Below are 17084 nucleotides of genomic sequence, written 5' to 3'. Positions count from 1 at the left end.
CAATTTTGCATTTAAGTTCGTTTTTTAAAGGCAGGCATAAAAGTGTTTGAGCAAATGATCTGGCCGGGGGCGGGGGGGGGGAGAATAAACCCTTTCGTGGCTTGAATCTACCCAGTGTAAAAGAAGGGGACAATAGCTGCTGCGAGGCACTTCTCTTTGCAGCCAGTAGATGCTACTAACAACACAAATTATAACTTATGTCTTATAACGTCTAAGAAGCTGGAACAGATGGAAGAGAGTACAGAGGAGGCACAAAGGTGTCCCATCATCATATAAAGACTGGAAGGGTCCACACTCAGGTAATCAGAAACTGAAGGCCTCTGGGTCAAATCTAGCCCCTTGCAGATTCCCTAGTTGGCCATCAAGGGGCAAGAGAGACTGTGGAGTGTGATCTGCGGCAACAGTATCAGAAATCAGCTTGGATAGCTCACTTGGGTACAGCATGATGCTGATAGTGCCAAGGTTGCAAGTTCGAACCCCGTATGGGTCTGCTGTATTGGACTAGATCAGCCTTTCTCAACCTGTGGGTCCCCAGATGTTGTTGGACTACAACTCCCATCACCCCTAGCTAGCAAGGCCAGAGCTCAGGGATGATGGGAGTTGTAGTCCAACAATATCTGGGGACCCACAGGTTGAGAACCACTGGACTAGATGATCCTTAGGGTTCCTTCCATCTGTACAATTCTATGACACCAGGTAATATAAGGGTGTGGGAAGCAGTCAGGGCCTTGGCCCACTCCTAACTTCACTCTCAAAGCAACCCTCCAAGAAAGATGGTTACCAAACACTTTTTTTTTTACAAAGGCAAGAGCTGCTACTTCATTGGCACTTTCTAAAATTCCACATTTTATTTGAGCAAGTGCCTAGTTCTCAGTACCAAATCATGATAACGTGGCTGGGGCATGCTAAACGCAGCTACCAGGTTAGAAGGGTGCCAGCACAATGGCCTTCCGCTGTCCCAGCATAAACAATGGGCAAACAGAGTCAAGTTGGCATGACCTTTATTTTTTATTTAAAATAATCTTCTTTTATCTTCAGCAAAACCTTCCAGGTTAGCTAAAATCCAAAGTGGTGTGTGTTTTTAGTAAAAAGTGGTTTCTTTTATTTCTTTTATTTTGTTTCCGCCTGGGCATAGAGCCAATAAGTTTGCTGAATCACTTAGCACACCACACTCAACCCACGGCTGTGGCAATTTGCACGCATCACAAACAATTTGTGTGTCCCGCTTCCTATGTTCACAAGCCAGGCTGTGGGGGGAAGGGATGGCTGGCCACCCACAGAGCAATCCTGCAATTTTGGTCTTAGCATTTTCAGCCCAGGAGAAGGGACCTGAAGAAATTTCTTCTATTTGTTTGATTGACTCCTCACCCAAAGCTTGATCCCTGTGGGTGGGTGAGGCCAGAGGCGAAAGTTCATGAAGAAACCAATGTCTACAGCAGAAACATTGCAGCCATGCAAAAAAAGGAGGGGCACAGAACCAAACTGGAGAGGTGTAGCCGGCGACAGTACCAGAGGCAAGATAGAGAGTCCCCACCCCTCTTCTGAATGTTAATACAGTGGTACCTCGGGTTAAGTACTTAATTCGTTGCGGAGGTCCGAACTTAAGCTGAAACTGTTCTTAACCTGAAGCAGCACTTTAGCTAATGGGGCCTCCTGCTGCTGCCGGAGCACGATTTCTGTTCTCAACCTGAAGCAAAGTTCTTAACCTGAAGCACTATTTCTGGGTTAGCGGAGTATGTAACCTGAAGCGTATGTAATCTGAGGTACCACTGTAGTAAACTTTGGGAAATACACTCATGGTTCAGGTTTACAGAAGGCAACTGAAAGCCAAAGGTAGATCAGAAGAGAGGGATGCAATAAACAGGGAGCTGAGACAAACAGAAAGAGGAAACAGGGATAGACCAAGGGTGTTAGAGCTAGGGTCAAAAGAAAAGGGCATTAAAGCAGGAAGGCATCGATTCCTACCAGTTGCTGCTACCCCACTGATAAGCAGCTAATTCTTGGTTCACACTAATCAAGATTCAGGAGGTTATTCCCTCCTGAGGCAACAGTCCAGGCCTAGATGATCAACAAATCCCAGAGCCAAGCTCCCACACACTGTGCAGGAGAGTAACAACTATCAATATCTGGACATTATTTTTTGCTGGTCAGGGTGAGTGTGGGGGTGGCTAGATTCATATGATCAGCCGCCTTGTGCTGCACATGTAGCTTATAGGAACGTGGGCATCTACAGCATTCAACCAGTTCAGCAGACAAGGCAGAAATTCAGAAAATCCAAGCATGGTTTACAAAGGCCAGAACACGCATGGACCAAGTGCACTCCTTCCTTTCTCTCCCCTGCTCCCCTGGCTTCAGCACTTTGATCCTGGCTCCTCCTAAATTTGGAACTGTGGCTTACTAAATGCTGGCTTACTAAGATGTGGGCAGTGCATGCTTTCTCTAAAAAAGGATCACATCTGGCAAGCCAGCCAATTGCAAAACCTGGGCTTTTAGGGGAAAGAGCAACCGCCTGCTTGCCCTCATCTATCCCAAAACTGCCACCAGGCATCTGTTCAGGGTTTCCACAGTCTCTATGTATCTAGCAGCTGGAACAAGAGGAAGAATTGAGTGTCACCTGCATACTGACAACATTTCCGTTCAAATCTCTGAATGACTTCTTCTAGCAATTTTATGTAGATATTAAAGAGCATGGTGGATGATTTGGACTTTTGAGGTGCCACAAAGGCTAGTAGTGACCATGAAAATGGAACAGAAGTCTTTTGGCACTGTCTGGTCTATTTATCCCATCAGAGAAGACCACAGCCACCTCCTAATGATATTGATAAAATGCTGAGTGGTCCAGGAGATGCCCAGTGCAAGTCATCCATCCAGGAAACAAAATCAGGCCAAAAGTCAGACAGAAGTATTATAAAACCAAACAGAGAGCAGGATTTTCTAGGCCTACTATTTAAGGTTCTTTTAACCAGAGATGCCAAGGGACTTTCTGTGGACAAAGCATCTCTCATTACCATTGAGCTAATGTCCCCTGCCCAATATTAGAGGTTATCTTGCTCTTAACGAGCAATCAAATCCTGAAAAAAAATTAACTTCCCAGTTTCTATAGTTAAGTAATAGCAGACAATTGCTATGAAAACACAGAGAGATGCAATACTGGATCTCTGCTCTGCTTGTAAATCACTTCAACTCACCAACCAAACTGAGCTTCAAACCATTTGATGAAAAATCTAGCCTCAAAACGGATTTTGCTTGCTCATTATTGACATGACAACAATCTTACTAGATCTCTGACTGCCCAAACAAAAAGCACACAGCAGCCAATGCTGTTCTTGAGGCTTAAGAGACTCATACTTTTATAAGCATTTCAGACTCCTTGTTTATAAAATGAGATTTGGCACAGGCTACTTTAGTTAAGAGAAAATTAGTGTTCAAGTTTCGAATTCATGCTGTGAGCCCCCACAATTTCCTTAACTCTTCCATAGGGAAAGAGAAAAATTTAAGTGCCCAAAGGGAAAGGAAAGGGGACTGCTCTTAATTCAAGTTCTTTCTGGTAAGAAAGAGAGAAGCAAGGGAAAGGTTGGTACTCTTAAACAGAACAAACCAAGAACCATCACTGCTTATTTCAGATTACTGATGCTTCAATGCTTCTCACTGAAAATTGATAGTATCTGTTATAGAACTCTAGTCTACAGTTTAGGATGCAGGCTTGGGATTACTCAAGTCAGATGGAGAAGCACAGATTGACCCAATTTGCATTTCCGCTCAGTCCACAATGAAGCCATTGTATGACTGTTTCGCTACGCAGCCAAATCACAGCTCATCCCACATTTAATGTGCCATTGCAAAGCTTCCCAAAAGGGGGCTGGCAATACAGCACCAGATTTGTGGAGAGTGGGATCTGGCTGCATAGTGAAGCATCAGGCAGCCTTCGTGCTTCAATGTGTGCGCATCTTATTCATGAACATTCGGAGAGACATCCTGCTAGCGCAAAGATGGCTTGCTGGCTACATGAGGGGCTTTTTAAAAGAAAGAAAATGCAAGGTTATACACTCTTGCCCCTAACAGTGTGGCGGGGGGTGGGGAAGTTCCCATAAAAACACCCAGTGAGGAAAAACTGATAGCAAAAAGCATTTTGTGGGTCTTACAAAGACAAGAAATTCACAGTCGAGGCTGGCCTTTAGTACATAGGAATGGCAGAGAGCTATAAGAAAGTAGTTATGTGGGCACCCTGCTGTGGAAATAGTTGCATTCCAACATCACAAACTGAATTTCTTGGCTTTTAGTAATCTCTGAACACATTTGGTAGAGGCTGCTTCCCCCCATCGCTTTATTAAAATGTATGCAGGTTCAACTCCAATTCAATGTGCATGTAACATTTCATTTTGTGCCCAAAAATGCAGATGGGATGCTCTTGAAGAGTCATCCAAGTTTAGTGAAAGAAGCTACTGAAGAGTTCTTTGCTCAAGAAACTCACTGGCGGCTGGCTAACCGCACCTCCTTGATCCTGACTGTTGGGCTGACACGTCTACCATAACTGCCACACATTTACTACCGGTGCCCTCACACGTGGCGTCGCTCAGGAATTCTGACACACCTAAAAATTGGTGCAGGGGTTAAAATCACTGCAGTTTCGAAAGGTTCGGTCTGCCATATTGACTCAAAATGGTGTCCAAATGTTTCCAAACAAATGGAAACCTGTCCCTTCACCTCAGGCACCATCATACAAAATGCAATCACAATATTGTAAAGAAGTGTCCAAATGCATAGGGAACAAACATCTTTCCAAAACCTATGGCAGATGCGGAGGCTTTGTGGATGGAAACACAAAGAAGTCCACTTACAGGGGAGCAGGCTTGGAGAGCCACAAAACTCAGAAAGCACAAGTTTACTCTACAGAAGGCAGATATGTGACATATACTGTCCTCTTTTCATTAGAATCACAGGGTTGGTTCATATATGCATGCACTTGAATGCAGTTAAATGCATTTGAGTTGACGCTGGAAGATATGGAAAGTTCTAACAGGAAATGTTAGATCTGTGGTGGCCCCATCATCCACAGATGCCAGTTATAAACATATACAGTATATCTGTCTAGGAGTTAAGAACATGTACATATGAACACGCCCTGGAATCGCAGAAATGAAATACATTAGGAGAGCCATTTGGTGCAATCCCTTGGCACACTTCCTAGTGGATGATGAAGGGCCATCAACCACCCATGACTCAGCCTAGAAGAAGGCATGCTGCTGGAGAGTAGCTGCATAGGAACCAGCTCCACACAAGTGAATCAAGCAAGCAAACCGATTAATGAAGAAGCAACGGTCTCTGTTTCAGACTAATGTTTTAGTTTTTAAAAAAATAAATAAAAGCTGTTAGGTAGTTAAGAGAACATACCATCATAGTAGACAATGGCACCTACGAGTTTGTCCTTCCGCAACATAGGAAAGAGTTCCAGGGCTTTTGATTTGCTAAGTATGTAGCTGCTTTTCAGACACTGGCTTCCTGCTACAAGGTCATAGAGTTTAATTCCCACCCAGTAGTACGGCAGCTGCCACCACCTACGAGAAGAGAGAGAGGGAGGGAGATAAATCAAGGAGCACCATTTCACATGCCTGGTTTCTACTGCAAAGTCTTTCAAAAAGGATACTGCAAACCACAACTATATTTCTGAAGAGTCAAAAGAACCAGAGTGGGTTTGATGTGTGTGGGAGAAGTCCCATTCTCGCCTCTCCGCTTCCATGAAGCGAAGTGTGTAACTTCTGCAGGTCAATTCTGAAGCCTAACGTATCTTAGAGGGTTGGTACAAGGACAAAACACTGTGTGAGGACACTGCAAGACATTTTATTTCTTGGGCTGCTGCTCTGTTTGGTTTTGTGATTGTTTTACTACATTTTATGGTCCTTATTCTGAACCACCTTGAACTTCTGTAAGGTGGATGGTTTTAAAAAAAAATCAAGACTGTGAATTACAAACCAGAAGATATCCACTCCAATTCTCACATAAATCACACACTTATTAGGTGGCCTTAGGCAACTATTCTTTCAGCCTCACATCATAGCCCCAAACTTGGTCCCCTTGCAATAGCCAAAGTAAGACATGAAGAACACCAGAAGAACATTCAGGAACAGAGTTTTAGAATCCCCTCTCATGTCCCTCTCGGAGTTAATGGCCCTTCCACCTTCCTCTGACTGAGAGGATGTCCCCAGTTACATCTCCAGCCCCTCTGTCCTGCAAAATTGGACAAAGGTCCTTTTAAAAAGCTTCCCTCTGGAATTTGTATTCTCAAGAGGTGAGACATCCGCAACTGCAATGGTGAAATTTTTACCTCCACAATCAAGGATGCAAGCCTGTCACAAACTGAAGAACACAATTAAGGGGGAAACATGTTAAAATTCATTCCCAGTGACCCAGACTGAACAACCACCCTAAATGAAGCAAATTCAGAGCAAACATCAAGTGACTTACTTGTAAACAGGAAGCATTATAGGCAGAGGAGAAGATAAATGAGGTGCGATCTCAAGCAGGTTGGCACGTTCATGCAGGGCTTCTTTCACCATTCTGTACTACAAAAATAACAACACAGAATACATTCTTGATTATGTTGCCAGGGAGCATTCTTCCACAGCAATTCTGTCTATCCCCTCACAAGCACCTTGGCTCAAAAGACTACATTTTCTCTAGGAACGTAAACAAGTAAGGATCTAGCAAACTGGAAAAAAGGATCCAGGATGGGCTACAACAATATAATCAAACATTTAAGCTAATTCCCCCTGTTGTTTGTGTCCCAAAAGGGCTTGCTCCCTTAACACAATGTAGTAGTTTGCAGATGTATTCAGAGAGATATTACCGAAGCAGGCGAGCAAATTAGCAGCAATGATTCAGCAAGAATTACCTTCGAAAGAAGAATGGCAGACGAAACTGATCGATTATGCAGAGATAGCGAAATTGACAGCAAAGATCAGAAACCATGAAGATCAAGTATTTGAAAAAGATTGAAATAAATTTTTATATTATCTAAAAGATCACTGAAAACACTTAAAATTACTGGCAGGAATGTGAAGAGCTTATAATGTGAAATGTTTATTATATGCTTTTTCTTTTATTTTTGAATAATCAGGAGTTGGTAATACAAAAATATGCAGTCAATTCTTATTAAAGTAGAAACCCATGAAGGGAGGGAGGGAGGGAGGTCTGATGATCTAAGTTAAATAGTAAAAATGTGACACGGAATATTGGTGTAAAAATTGTGGGGGGAAATAAAAAAATAAAAAATAAAACAGCAATGATTCAGCAAACCAATGTTATACTGTAGGGAGAGCCCTTCTTTGCATTCTGAACTTGCAATCTGTCAAAATCTAGAAAACCAGAGACAAAATTACGAAAATCTTTCTCTGGGGTGTAAAGAGCAAGATATGTCACCCAAGTGTTCCCAGCTACCCCAACAAGGAAACCTATCAACGATTATCATACGCTGTGTGGTGATATAAGGTAAAGGTAAAGGGACCCCTGACCAAGGGAGCCGGTGTACAGCTTCTGGGTCATGTGGCCAGAATGACTAAGCCACTTCTGGCGAACCAGAGCAGCACACGGAAACGCCGTTTTACCTTCCCGCCGGAGCGGTACCTATTTATCTAACTTGCACTTCGTGCTTTTGAACTGCTGGGTTGGCAGGAGCAGGGACCGAGCAACGGGAGCTCACCCCATTGCGGGGATTCGAACCACTGACCTTCTGACGGCAAGCCCTAGGCTCTGTGGTTTAACCTACAGTGCAACCCGCGTTCTTGTGTGATAATATAGAGGACCTAAAAACATTATTGGCACTGAAAACGAGATGCCAGAAGGAAGTGTCTTTTAGTTTCCTGTGCTCAAAAGCATATAGCTCAAACAAATCAATGACGAGGTGCTTAAAATTAAAATCTGTCAATCCCCATTTTTACAGGGAAGCATAGTATACGCTTGTCCCAAGCTTGAGGCCTGTCTGTACCCATGCTACACCACTGACCTTAACCCTAGCATATGTATCAAAAGATAGCAGCCACCTGATTCTTCAGGAAAGGAGCAATCTGACCTCTCCTTACAGATACTCAGGTTCTATAAATAAAGTTGGCAAACAGCAACAACTTCACAGATATGGAGCATGTGCAGTCAGATGGTAGGTGCATGTCAATTAGGGTGGGTAGGGAGTCTGAGAATACCTCCTGACAGATGCCCTCAAGGGGCAAACTGGCAGCCAAATACACATGTGGATTCATTTCTGCACAGGAAAAACTGATCAAACATTTTTTACTACCCACTGATGATAATTTGGTAGGGACGATCAGCGCCAAAAAAGTAGTTTCAGACTGCTGGCTGGTGATCCCTAACTTGAATGATAGGGGCGCACCAATGAGCAGCACAAAATGTGATGTCTTGTGGCTTCCTGTTTTTGGACACGACACCCACCGAGGAACTGAGGGTTCTCAGCTAACCCCTCTGTCGCCATCTGCTTTAGCTACACAACACCTATTCTGTTGTGAAGATACCCCTTTAGACACACACCCCAATGGCAAGCATGAATCGTGGAATTATAACACATATTGATCCCTCAGTGATCACTGTCAGCCATACAGATGGGTATAGGAAGCATGCAGGATAGAGCCCATTGCACAGATAGGCCAAAGGGGATTAGATGTGCCGCACATCAACTGATTCCCCTGAAACAAATCAATGCACCGTGTCTATAGTTCCAATCATGAAGGCCTCAGAACCTTTTCTCTGCCCCTTTACAATCCTACCAAAATAATCAAGATGCAATTATTTAAAATCGGCAAAGTAAGCACCGTGCTTTGATCTGCATAGTCTGTGAGAACCTAAATGTACATACTTCCTAGGACTGTAGCACTTCAAAATGCAGAAGATGAATTATTTCTTAGATTACACAAACCTGTCAAAACATTTCTTTCATGCAGAAAGCTACTCTGATGAGAAGAAGGATTCTAAATGTACCATCAGTTCCAGGAATACTAGACACTCATTTCAAATGCACTGTGAACTATGGGCTGGGCCGAGGGACCTGAATTTTACTGTAGATAATTCTAAAAGTTTGTTGCTGGAGTTTAATATGATGATGATGATGATTTTCTCACCACCACCCCGCCCCCATGTATTTCTTCCCCAGCTCCTCAATTCCAGCTGTGTTCTCTGCTTGTAAAGACAGGTTTACTACAGTTACAAAAGCCCCCCAAAAAATGTTTCATTCATATTGAGATTTTACACCAATATATTGTTTTTCATTGTAGAAATCTCAGTGTGTAAATGTCTCCGTTTGTCTTCAGATTCTGACTGGAGGTTACTGCAAACTCTACAAAGACCACCAAAAATGCATTTTTTAAAATGTATACTTTGGTTTCCCCGTGTTTTAAGGGAAATAGTCCCATTTAGATTTGTCATAAATTAGATATTAAGTGCTGCCATTTTTTCTCTGAATCCACCCTGCATACAGAATGCTTTGCCTAATGTCTGTGGCAAGCGACAGAAGAATGTATTCAAAACCTGAGGTATATTAAAAACCATAAATGTGAGAACAAATTTAATTAGAAGAGGAGGAGGGAAATCAGCTAGACAGGTCTTTGCTTTACAGCTACCACCATAAAACAATTACCTGGTCAAAATCCAACTTCATGATGGCCGTCTGAAGATATCTCACTCCGCCATGGATCAATTTAGTGCTTCTGCTGCTGGTCCCCGATGAGAAATCATCTCTTTCTACAAGGGCTGTTGTTAGGCCTGCGTAACCAGAAAACCAAATTAACTTCTTAAATTACACAATTTGTATGTAATTCATTAAAGACCCTTCTCTAGGGTAGAGACAACCGCAAGAAAAATTACACTGAACATGGATGAATTTGTATTCAACGCACACAGCGCCAGCTCTTTGGCCATGAAGAGTAGCTGCTTCTTCAGGGAAATCTTTGGGAAAAGAAGTGATACAGGAAAATAAGTACTGTATTAGTACTTAGGAAGGTAAGTACTATATTAGTTAGGGGAAAAAATGTGTGAAGAGCACCAAGGATTCTGTAAACAAACCAAAACCTAATTTCTTCTCTTCCATTTCCCTAATACACAAGAATACTGAAACACCTTAGCACAATGCTAAGGCTACAATCCCATAGGCCAGAGGGTTTCAACCTTTTTGAGTCCACGGTTCCCTGTGGGGAAACGCACTCCGAGCCTCAGAACCCAATTATATCACCCCTTGCCTTCAGAGCCAGCAGCCCCTCACCACTTTTCGGACACTCTCCCTTGTAGAGTGTTCCCTCAGCCTCCTCTTCTCTCCCCTGGCCAGCCCCAGAGGCACCATTCACCTGGGGAGCTTGAAGCCAGGGCTGCTGCAACGAAGAACCACGCAAGTCTTTGGAAGGCATTGATGCAAAAGGGCATCAGAGGAGGGAGGGAAGGAAAGAGGGACAAAGACCGGTGTTGCCTGTGGCACCCCTGACCATCATTCAAGATGCCCCAGGGTGCCATGGCACACTGGTTGAAAACCACTGCTGTAGGCATTTCCCTAGAAGTAAGTCCCACTTCCTTCTGAGCAGGTGCTTACAGGACTGCACTCTAAATAAGATGAAAGTTGGACTGTGCACAGCACTCCAGCCAGGACCCCCGTTTATCATTATATTCACATACTTAAAATTGCAAACTACGAGGGCAGGAAAATTTTATTAGCTTAAATAACTAATCAGCTTTAGTTGAGGGCAAATTTTAAGATATCAAAATTAAGGACACAGTTATTTGTTTGTTTTTAGACTGCTTGAATTATTTGCTTTAGTGCAAGAAGGAATGGAAATGACAGATTTTAATGGTGGCCTTTCCTTTTAGCAATGAGTGATTATTAGATTAATACAATGAAGTTAACAAACATCTATTTTACTCTTCCTTCAATATATCAAAAAGGCACCTGTTTTAAAGTTTCAGCAACATGAAATATGTTATTTACATCTTTATAATTTAAAAGCCAATGGATTAATCAATAAAAATCCTGCTATCACTCGACAGTTATTATCACAGAGATTAGTTATCCTGCAATACACCTCATCTACCTTTTTGTATAAACAATAAAAGTAGCAAAAGTGAACGAAAAGAAAAAGATGAAGGCAAAACCAGGGTTCCTCTCTTTTCTTTCTGCCATACACACATGGAGGAGGAATGGATTCCACTTGAAGGAGAAGAGGGTTATCCTGAATATTTAAGGTCAGAGTAGGTGACTTCAGACCTACGCAGTCTACTTTTCTTTTTTTCCTTTTCTAGTAGTGGAGAAATATATGCTTAATCTGCAGAACAAGGGTATTCAGCTAACTTGTTCTGTCAGCGCAAGGATTTCAACTTGCACAGTAGAACTTTCCTCCCTCTACATGCCCCTAAATCTATTCTGAGGGCTCCCCTAACTTTCCAGAGCAGATTTGGGTACGGTACAGGGGGCACCCAGGGAGAAGGGGGCAGGAGATCTGTTGTGCAAACAGAAATTATCGAGCAGATGAAACAAGGGGTTAGTTTAACCTCCAGTGTGTTAGTAAAACTGAATTACTGTGTCGAGAAATGATGCATGTCTAAAAAGCGCGTCACCAACATAAAAAGTTTGGAAAGCTTTGCAATAGACATACTTTATGCCATAGAATCCCAACTACACATTCCTGCCTAAGTGCCCTGCTAGTTAACGGTCCAATTATATTATTTCCAAGAATCTGAGCAAACCAGCAGCTACATAGTACCCTACAAATTGGCCAATGATTGAAGGCTTGCTGGGGGCTCCTTGCACTAGTGCATACAGTGCATAGGGGACAATCACAAATAAGAAAACCAGTTATAAGCGGAAGTGACCATTAGAAATAGCTGAGATTTATGAATGAAACTCAAAGGCCGATTTCATGAAATTGTTGCCGATGGTTTTATTGTCTATTGTATGCCACCCTGGGGTCTTAAAGGGTGGGATATAACTTTTGAAAATAAAATAATCAATTTAAAAGGACATGGGACATCTTTTCCCTAAAATCAGTCGTGGGGAGACGTGAGCCAGTGTGGTGTAGTGGTTAAGAGCAGTGGACTCGTAATCTGGTGAACCGGGTTTGCTTCCCCGCTCCTCCACATGCAGCTGCTGGGTGACCTTGGGCTAGTCACACTTCTTTGAAGTCTCTCAGCCCCACTCACCTCACAGAGTGTTTGTTGTGGGGGAGGAAGGGAAAGGAGATTGTTAGCCGCTTTAAGACTCCTTGGGGTAGTGATAAAGCGGGATATCAAATCCAAACTCTTCTTATTCTTCTTATTTGAATCAGGACCACTGTACTGGGAGACGTGGAAATTGAAACTTTAGAAGATGCCATTTCCCCATTTAAATTCCCCCTTGCTAAAGCTCCAATTAGAAATGGAAGTGGCTGGGGGGGAGAAGAGAGACAACATACTTGTGTTTTCCCTTCTTCAGGGTTTTTGGGTACAATAAGAAAAATGTTGCAGAGGGAAAGAGTTAACACTACCCCCCAGCGCCAAATGATGTAGCTCTGATTCCTTCAGGTCCTTCAACTGATTTAAGCAAAAAAAAAAAGGGGGGGGTATCATGAGATCCAATCATTTAGTTTGATGCTAAGAAAATTCCAAAATGTTAGGGGGGTTATTGCAACATTGAAACTGATATGCTGCCCCTTCAGCTTCTAGCATGGATTAGCTAAAAGTGAAAATGTATATATTACAGACAACAGGTTACTGGATGAAATGAACTGCACCCCAAGATCCAAACAGGCAATTTGCTAACAGGTAACTTTGGTGCCAAGATCAGTTGAACTTTCAGGTATATTTTCAAAAACCAAAAAGGTTGACTTAAATAAACACTGAGGAAGAAGTTGCACATAACTACCATTCACACCAATTGTTAACTTCCGGGGGGGGGCGGGGCGGGGGGAGGTTGAACCATTAGTAATTGCAGTGTGAAATACATGAATTATCAGGAGATGACGATCAGCCACAGGCAGACAAACACAGACCATTACTTGCCTGTTTCATAAAACGTAGTAATTCACAAAATAAATCCAATTAAGATAAGCACCTAGAGGACTGGAAACTGCAGTCTCCAGGGGGAGGTAAATCATAGCGATATAGAAATCTTTTTTTTTTTTTAGCAATCCTTTTAAAACTAAAAGAAAGTAGTAAGTTCTGCTGGTGTTGCAACTTTTTAACAGTCAGTGCTCTCTCTTCCCTGTGGCAGTTTCTCAAAAGTGCGCAAGAAAGAAAACAGGAAGGAAGAATGAATGAAAACAAGTACCACAAGATTCTTGCAGAGGTTGCTGAAGAGAGCAGCATGACTGTGCATATCCAAGGAGGAAATGCAGATGATCCAACACTGTGAGCTCTCCTTTCACCAGCATCACCTTAAGGATTTTGCAGAGCTTTATTGCAAAAGTCTAGTGTAACAACTACATTAGCCTCTCTTGGTCTCCCCTAAACTTTCATGTCCTTAAAAAAAAAAATCTAATTATTCCCAGCAACTTTAGAAGATCAGAGCAATTTATTTTTGTCAAATGTGACTGAAGATTAATGGATACAATCAGGAATAATTTGGCAAAAACGTATCAAAACACAGAGAAAGCAGAATTTGTTAAGTGAAGCATCAAACTTAATATGAGTGCAAATCCCGTGAATGAAGAGCAACAATACACAATTCATTAACCAAATGCCTATGATTATTTCACACTTCAGAAAACTACCAATACAATCAAAATATATAGGAAGAAAAGGATAAATACAGATTAGTTCAGAGTTGTTTTCACATCTAGTTCTACCAAGGTGGCCAAAAAGAAACCTCCCCAAATCTTAAAACACATTGGGAAGCTTGATTTAAAATGTTTCAAGTGGTGGTTTTTGGGGGGAGGCGGGAAAAATTGCCTCCGTTTAAGGTTAATCTACTATACTATCAGTAGGCTTAGATACCACACTTCCAGACTACCTGAGTACAGTGGTACCTCGGGTTAAGTACTTAATTCGTTCCGAAGGTCCATTCTTAACCTGAAACTGTTCTTAACCTGAAGCACGACTTTAGCTAATGGGGCCTCCCGCTGCTGCCGCGCCACCGGAGCACGATTTCTGTTCTCATCCTGAAGCAAAGTTCTTAACCTGAAGCACTATGTCTAGGTTAGCAGAGTCTGTAACCTGAAGCGTATGTAACCTGAAGCGTATGTAACCTGAGGTACCACTGTATTGTGTTGGAATGTGCGCAGGTTGGCAGCAAAATCCAGCACTAAGGACTTGTAGCTGAACCACCAACTTTTGTCAAAGGCAATTAATGATTCCTGTCAATAGACTAGTAGCAGGTGGCAACCAGAATTTTGTTTAATTCTCTTCTCTGGGGAAAAAAATGTTACTGGGTTGATCTTTGCAACAGAAAATGACCCCATCAGCCCATTAGTGCAGCCGATGATCAGGGATAACTGGTGCTGTAACACAACAACATCTGGAGAACAAGTTCCCCACACCTGCTTCATAACCGAACTAACTCCCCAATCTTATTATTTTCTGACCCTTTAACAATGGGCACTTTGCTGCATCCTCCGCGTCTATGACATGCAGTTGTGGGGGTAACCAAGAAGTCATGGGCCCATTTTAAGTCCAGTCCCTGCGATGGTTGTGACAGATCTATTCCTTGGGCCAAAGGCAGTATTTCAAAAGGACTTGGTTTAATTACAGACCATCCCATCCCAGGATTTACACCATGCCGGAAAGAACAGCGGTCTGCTAGTATCTGTAATGTAATTTCATTGGAAATGTATTTCACAAAGAATAAACAGAGTTGGGGGGGAAAGATGGTGTGATGGGATGATGAGCTGCTTGTGCGTAAAATGCAAGTCCCTCAGAGTTTGATCAGGTTTTCAAACCTCTGCCTGTGACGGAGCCCCTCCGGCATGGCTGCGTCAATCGCTAGTAGAATCCGAAAGTGGTTGTTTTCGGAAACGTTTCCAACATAAGAGCTCTTTCACGGAAACACGTCTTCTGGACTCTCTGCGTGACAATTTCCGGCGAGGAGTGGGTGTCCCTATAGGAGGTCCTGAAACCTCTCCACTGTTTTCGCTGGAAACGTCTCTGAGCCATCCCTCCGACTCACTTTCCCTGGAAGTTCCTGCTCGCCCCCTACTGGTTCCCTCTTCAGCTGCTACGTCTCTTTCAACCTCAGGGAGCCTTTGCACCTCCTGTCCTTCCGATGGCAGTTCCCTGACATCCACCTCCCCTCCAGGGCCCCCTTCACCCCCTCCCGTCTCCTCCCCTCCGGGCTGGGAGGAAGCAAAACCCCTGAAAGAACCTTCATCATCGTCCGAAGTTTCGAACACTTCCCTCCACCTGCTACTGTCCCTCGTCTCTCGATACTCCTCGTCATCGGAGTCTATTCCCTCTTCCAAATCCGACTCCGCGAATCCTTCCATTTCCTGTTCCTCGTCGGTGGTGCCAAAGTACTCCCTCCTAAACCTTTCTACCGGCTGTGGTTTCCTAGGGAATCTTCGGTGGAACGTTTCTGTTAAAACCTCGTCATTGACCTCCCCTGCAGTCACCCAGGTGTTTTCCGACTCCGGTTCCCCTTCCCACGCCACCAAATACTCTACCTGATTTCCCTTCCACCTGGAATCGAGAATTTCCGCTACATGGTTGCTGCGTTCCCTTTCTTCCAAGGCTGGTCCCCTGGCGTGCTCCCCTGCACGCCCCCCCCTGTATGGTGACAGTAACGACCTGTGGAACACTGGGTGCAATTTCATGTGGTTGGGTAACCGGAGTTTGAAAGCCACTGGGTTGACCTGCTGAATGACCTCGAAGGGTCCCAATCTTTTGGGCCTCAATTTCTTACAGCCCCCTTTGAACGGTAACCCTTGGGTTGACAGCCACACCTGATCGCCCACCCTTATGGTTTCACCTTCCCTCCTGTTCTTGTCTGCCTGCTTCTTATATTGTGCCTTGGCCCTTTCTAAGTTGAGCTGGAGCTGCTGATGGATCGCTTCCATCTCTTCTACAAAATGCTCGGCCGCTGGGACGCTCCATCTCTCCCCTCCCTCCCCTGGAAATGCCCTGGGGTGACACCCGTAATTAGCCAAAAAGGGGCTCATCCCTGTGGACACATTCTCCGCATTATTGTAGGCAAATTCTGCCAGCGCCAACTTTTCGGCCCAATCGTTCTCTCTGTCATTGACATAACACCTCAGATATTGTTGGAGTATGCCATTTGCTCTTTCCGCCTGCCCGTTGGTTTCTGGGTGCCGGGCAGTCGAAAAATTGACTTCCACATGCAGCAAGCTCATGAGCTTCCTCCAGAACCTGGAAGTAAATTGTTTGCCGCGGTCTGAGATCACCCTCAAGGGGGCGCCGTGCAACCTAAAGATGTGTTCTACAAACAACTTCGCTGTTTCTTCCGCTGTGACTGCATGTGAGCATGCCACAAAGTGGCACATCTTAGTTAACAGGTCTACTACTACCATGATGGCTGTTTTCCCCTTGGATTTCGGCAGATCCGTCATAAAATCTAATGATACCGCTTCCCAAGGCCGTTCTGGTGTGGGTAATGGTTCTAATAACCCTGCCGGTGCCCTTCTTTCCCCTTTGGCTCGCTGACATTGGTCACACCCTCTTACATACTCCTTTACATCTTCCCTCACCTTGGGCCACCAAAATTCCCGGGTCACCAACCACATGGTCTTGTGTTGCCCAAAATGTCCCGCCGTGGGGCTATCGTGCAACTGCTTGAGTATTCTTCCCCTCAATTCACCTTCGGGTATATACAGTGCCCCTTTGTAATACAATGCCCCATTTCTTTCCTCAAAACCTCCGGGGCTCTCGCCCTCCCCCCTGAGACCTCTGAGCTTATCCTGGGCATATTCATCATTTTCCGTTTCCTGTACCAGTTCACGTTGCCCCACCATCACAGCCCCACACACCCAGAGGTCCTCAGGGATGACATGTCTCTCTTCGATTGCCCCCTCCCCCTCCAAATACTCTGGTTTGCGTGAGAGGGCATCCGCCCTGACGTTTTCTGGGCCTGGCACATAACAAATTTCAAAGTGGAATTTGGAAAATTCCTGGGCCCATCT

General features: G+C 43.9%; 1 protein-coding gene and 1 long non-coding RNA gene across 4 annotated transcripts in view; one reads left to right on the top strand and one right to left on the bottom strand.

Annotated features, from left to right (window-relative positions):
* Positions 1 to 17084, top strand: part of LOC310703258 — a 331049-nt gene that overhangs the window by 289018 nt on the left and 24947 nt on the right. The window lies entirely within an intron of this gene.
* The window catches only part of GPD2 (glycerol-3-phosphate dehydrogenase 2), an 89520-nt gene that overhangs the window by 49599 nt on the left and 22837 nt on the right, over positions 1 to 17084 (bottom strand). For all 3 annotated transcript variants that reach the window (XM_083494090.1, XM_083494091.1, XM_083494092.1), the window contains exons 4-6: positions 9638 to 9762; positions 6463 to 6560; positions 5392 to 5555 (exon numbers count right to left, since the gene is read on the bottom strand). In XM_083494090.1, coding sequence (XP_083350216.1) covers positions 5392 to 5555; positions 6463 to 6560; positions 9638 to 9762 — 387 coding nt within the window. The remainder of the gene's footprint in view (positions 1 to 5391; positions 5556 to 6462; positions 6561 to 9637; positions 9763 to 17084) is intronic.

The sequence above is a fragment of the Podarcis liolepis genome (genome assembly GCF_965112155.1).
Source record: "Podarcis liolepis genome assembly, chromosome: 1".
NCBI classification, from domain to species: Eukaryota; Metazoa; Chordata; class Lepidosauria; order Squamata; family Lacertidae; genus Podarcis; species Podarcis liolepis.
This window is presented reverse-complemented; position numbering and strand designations above follow the sequence as displayed.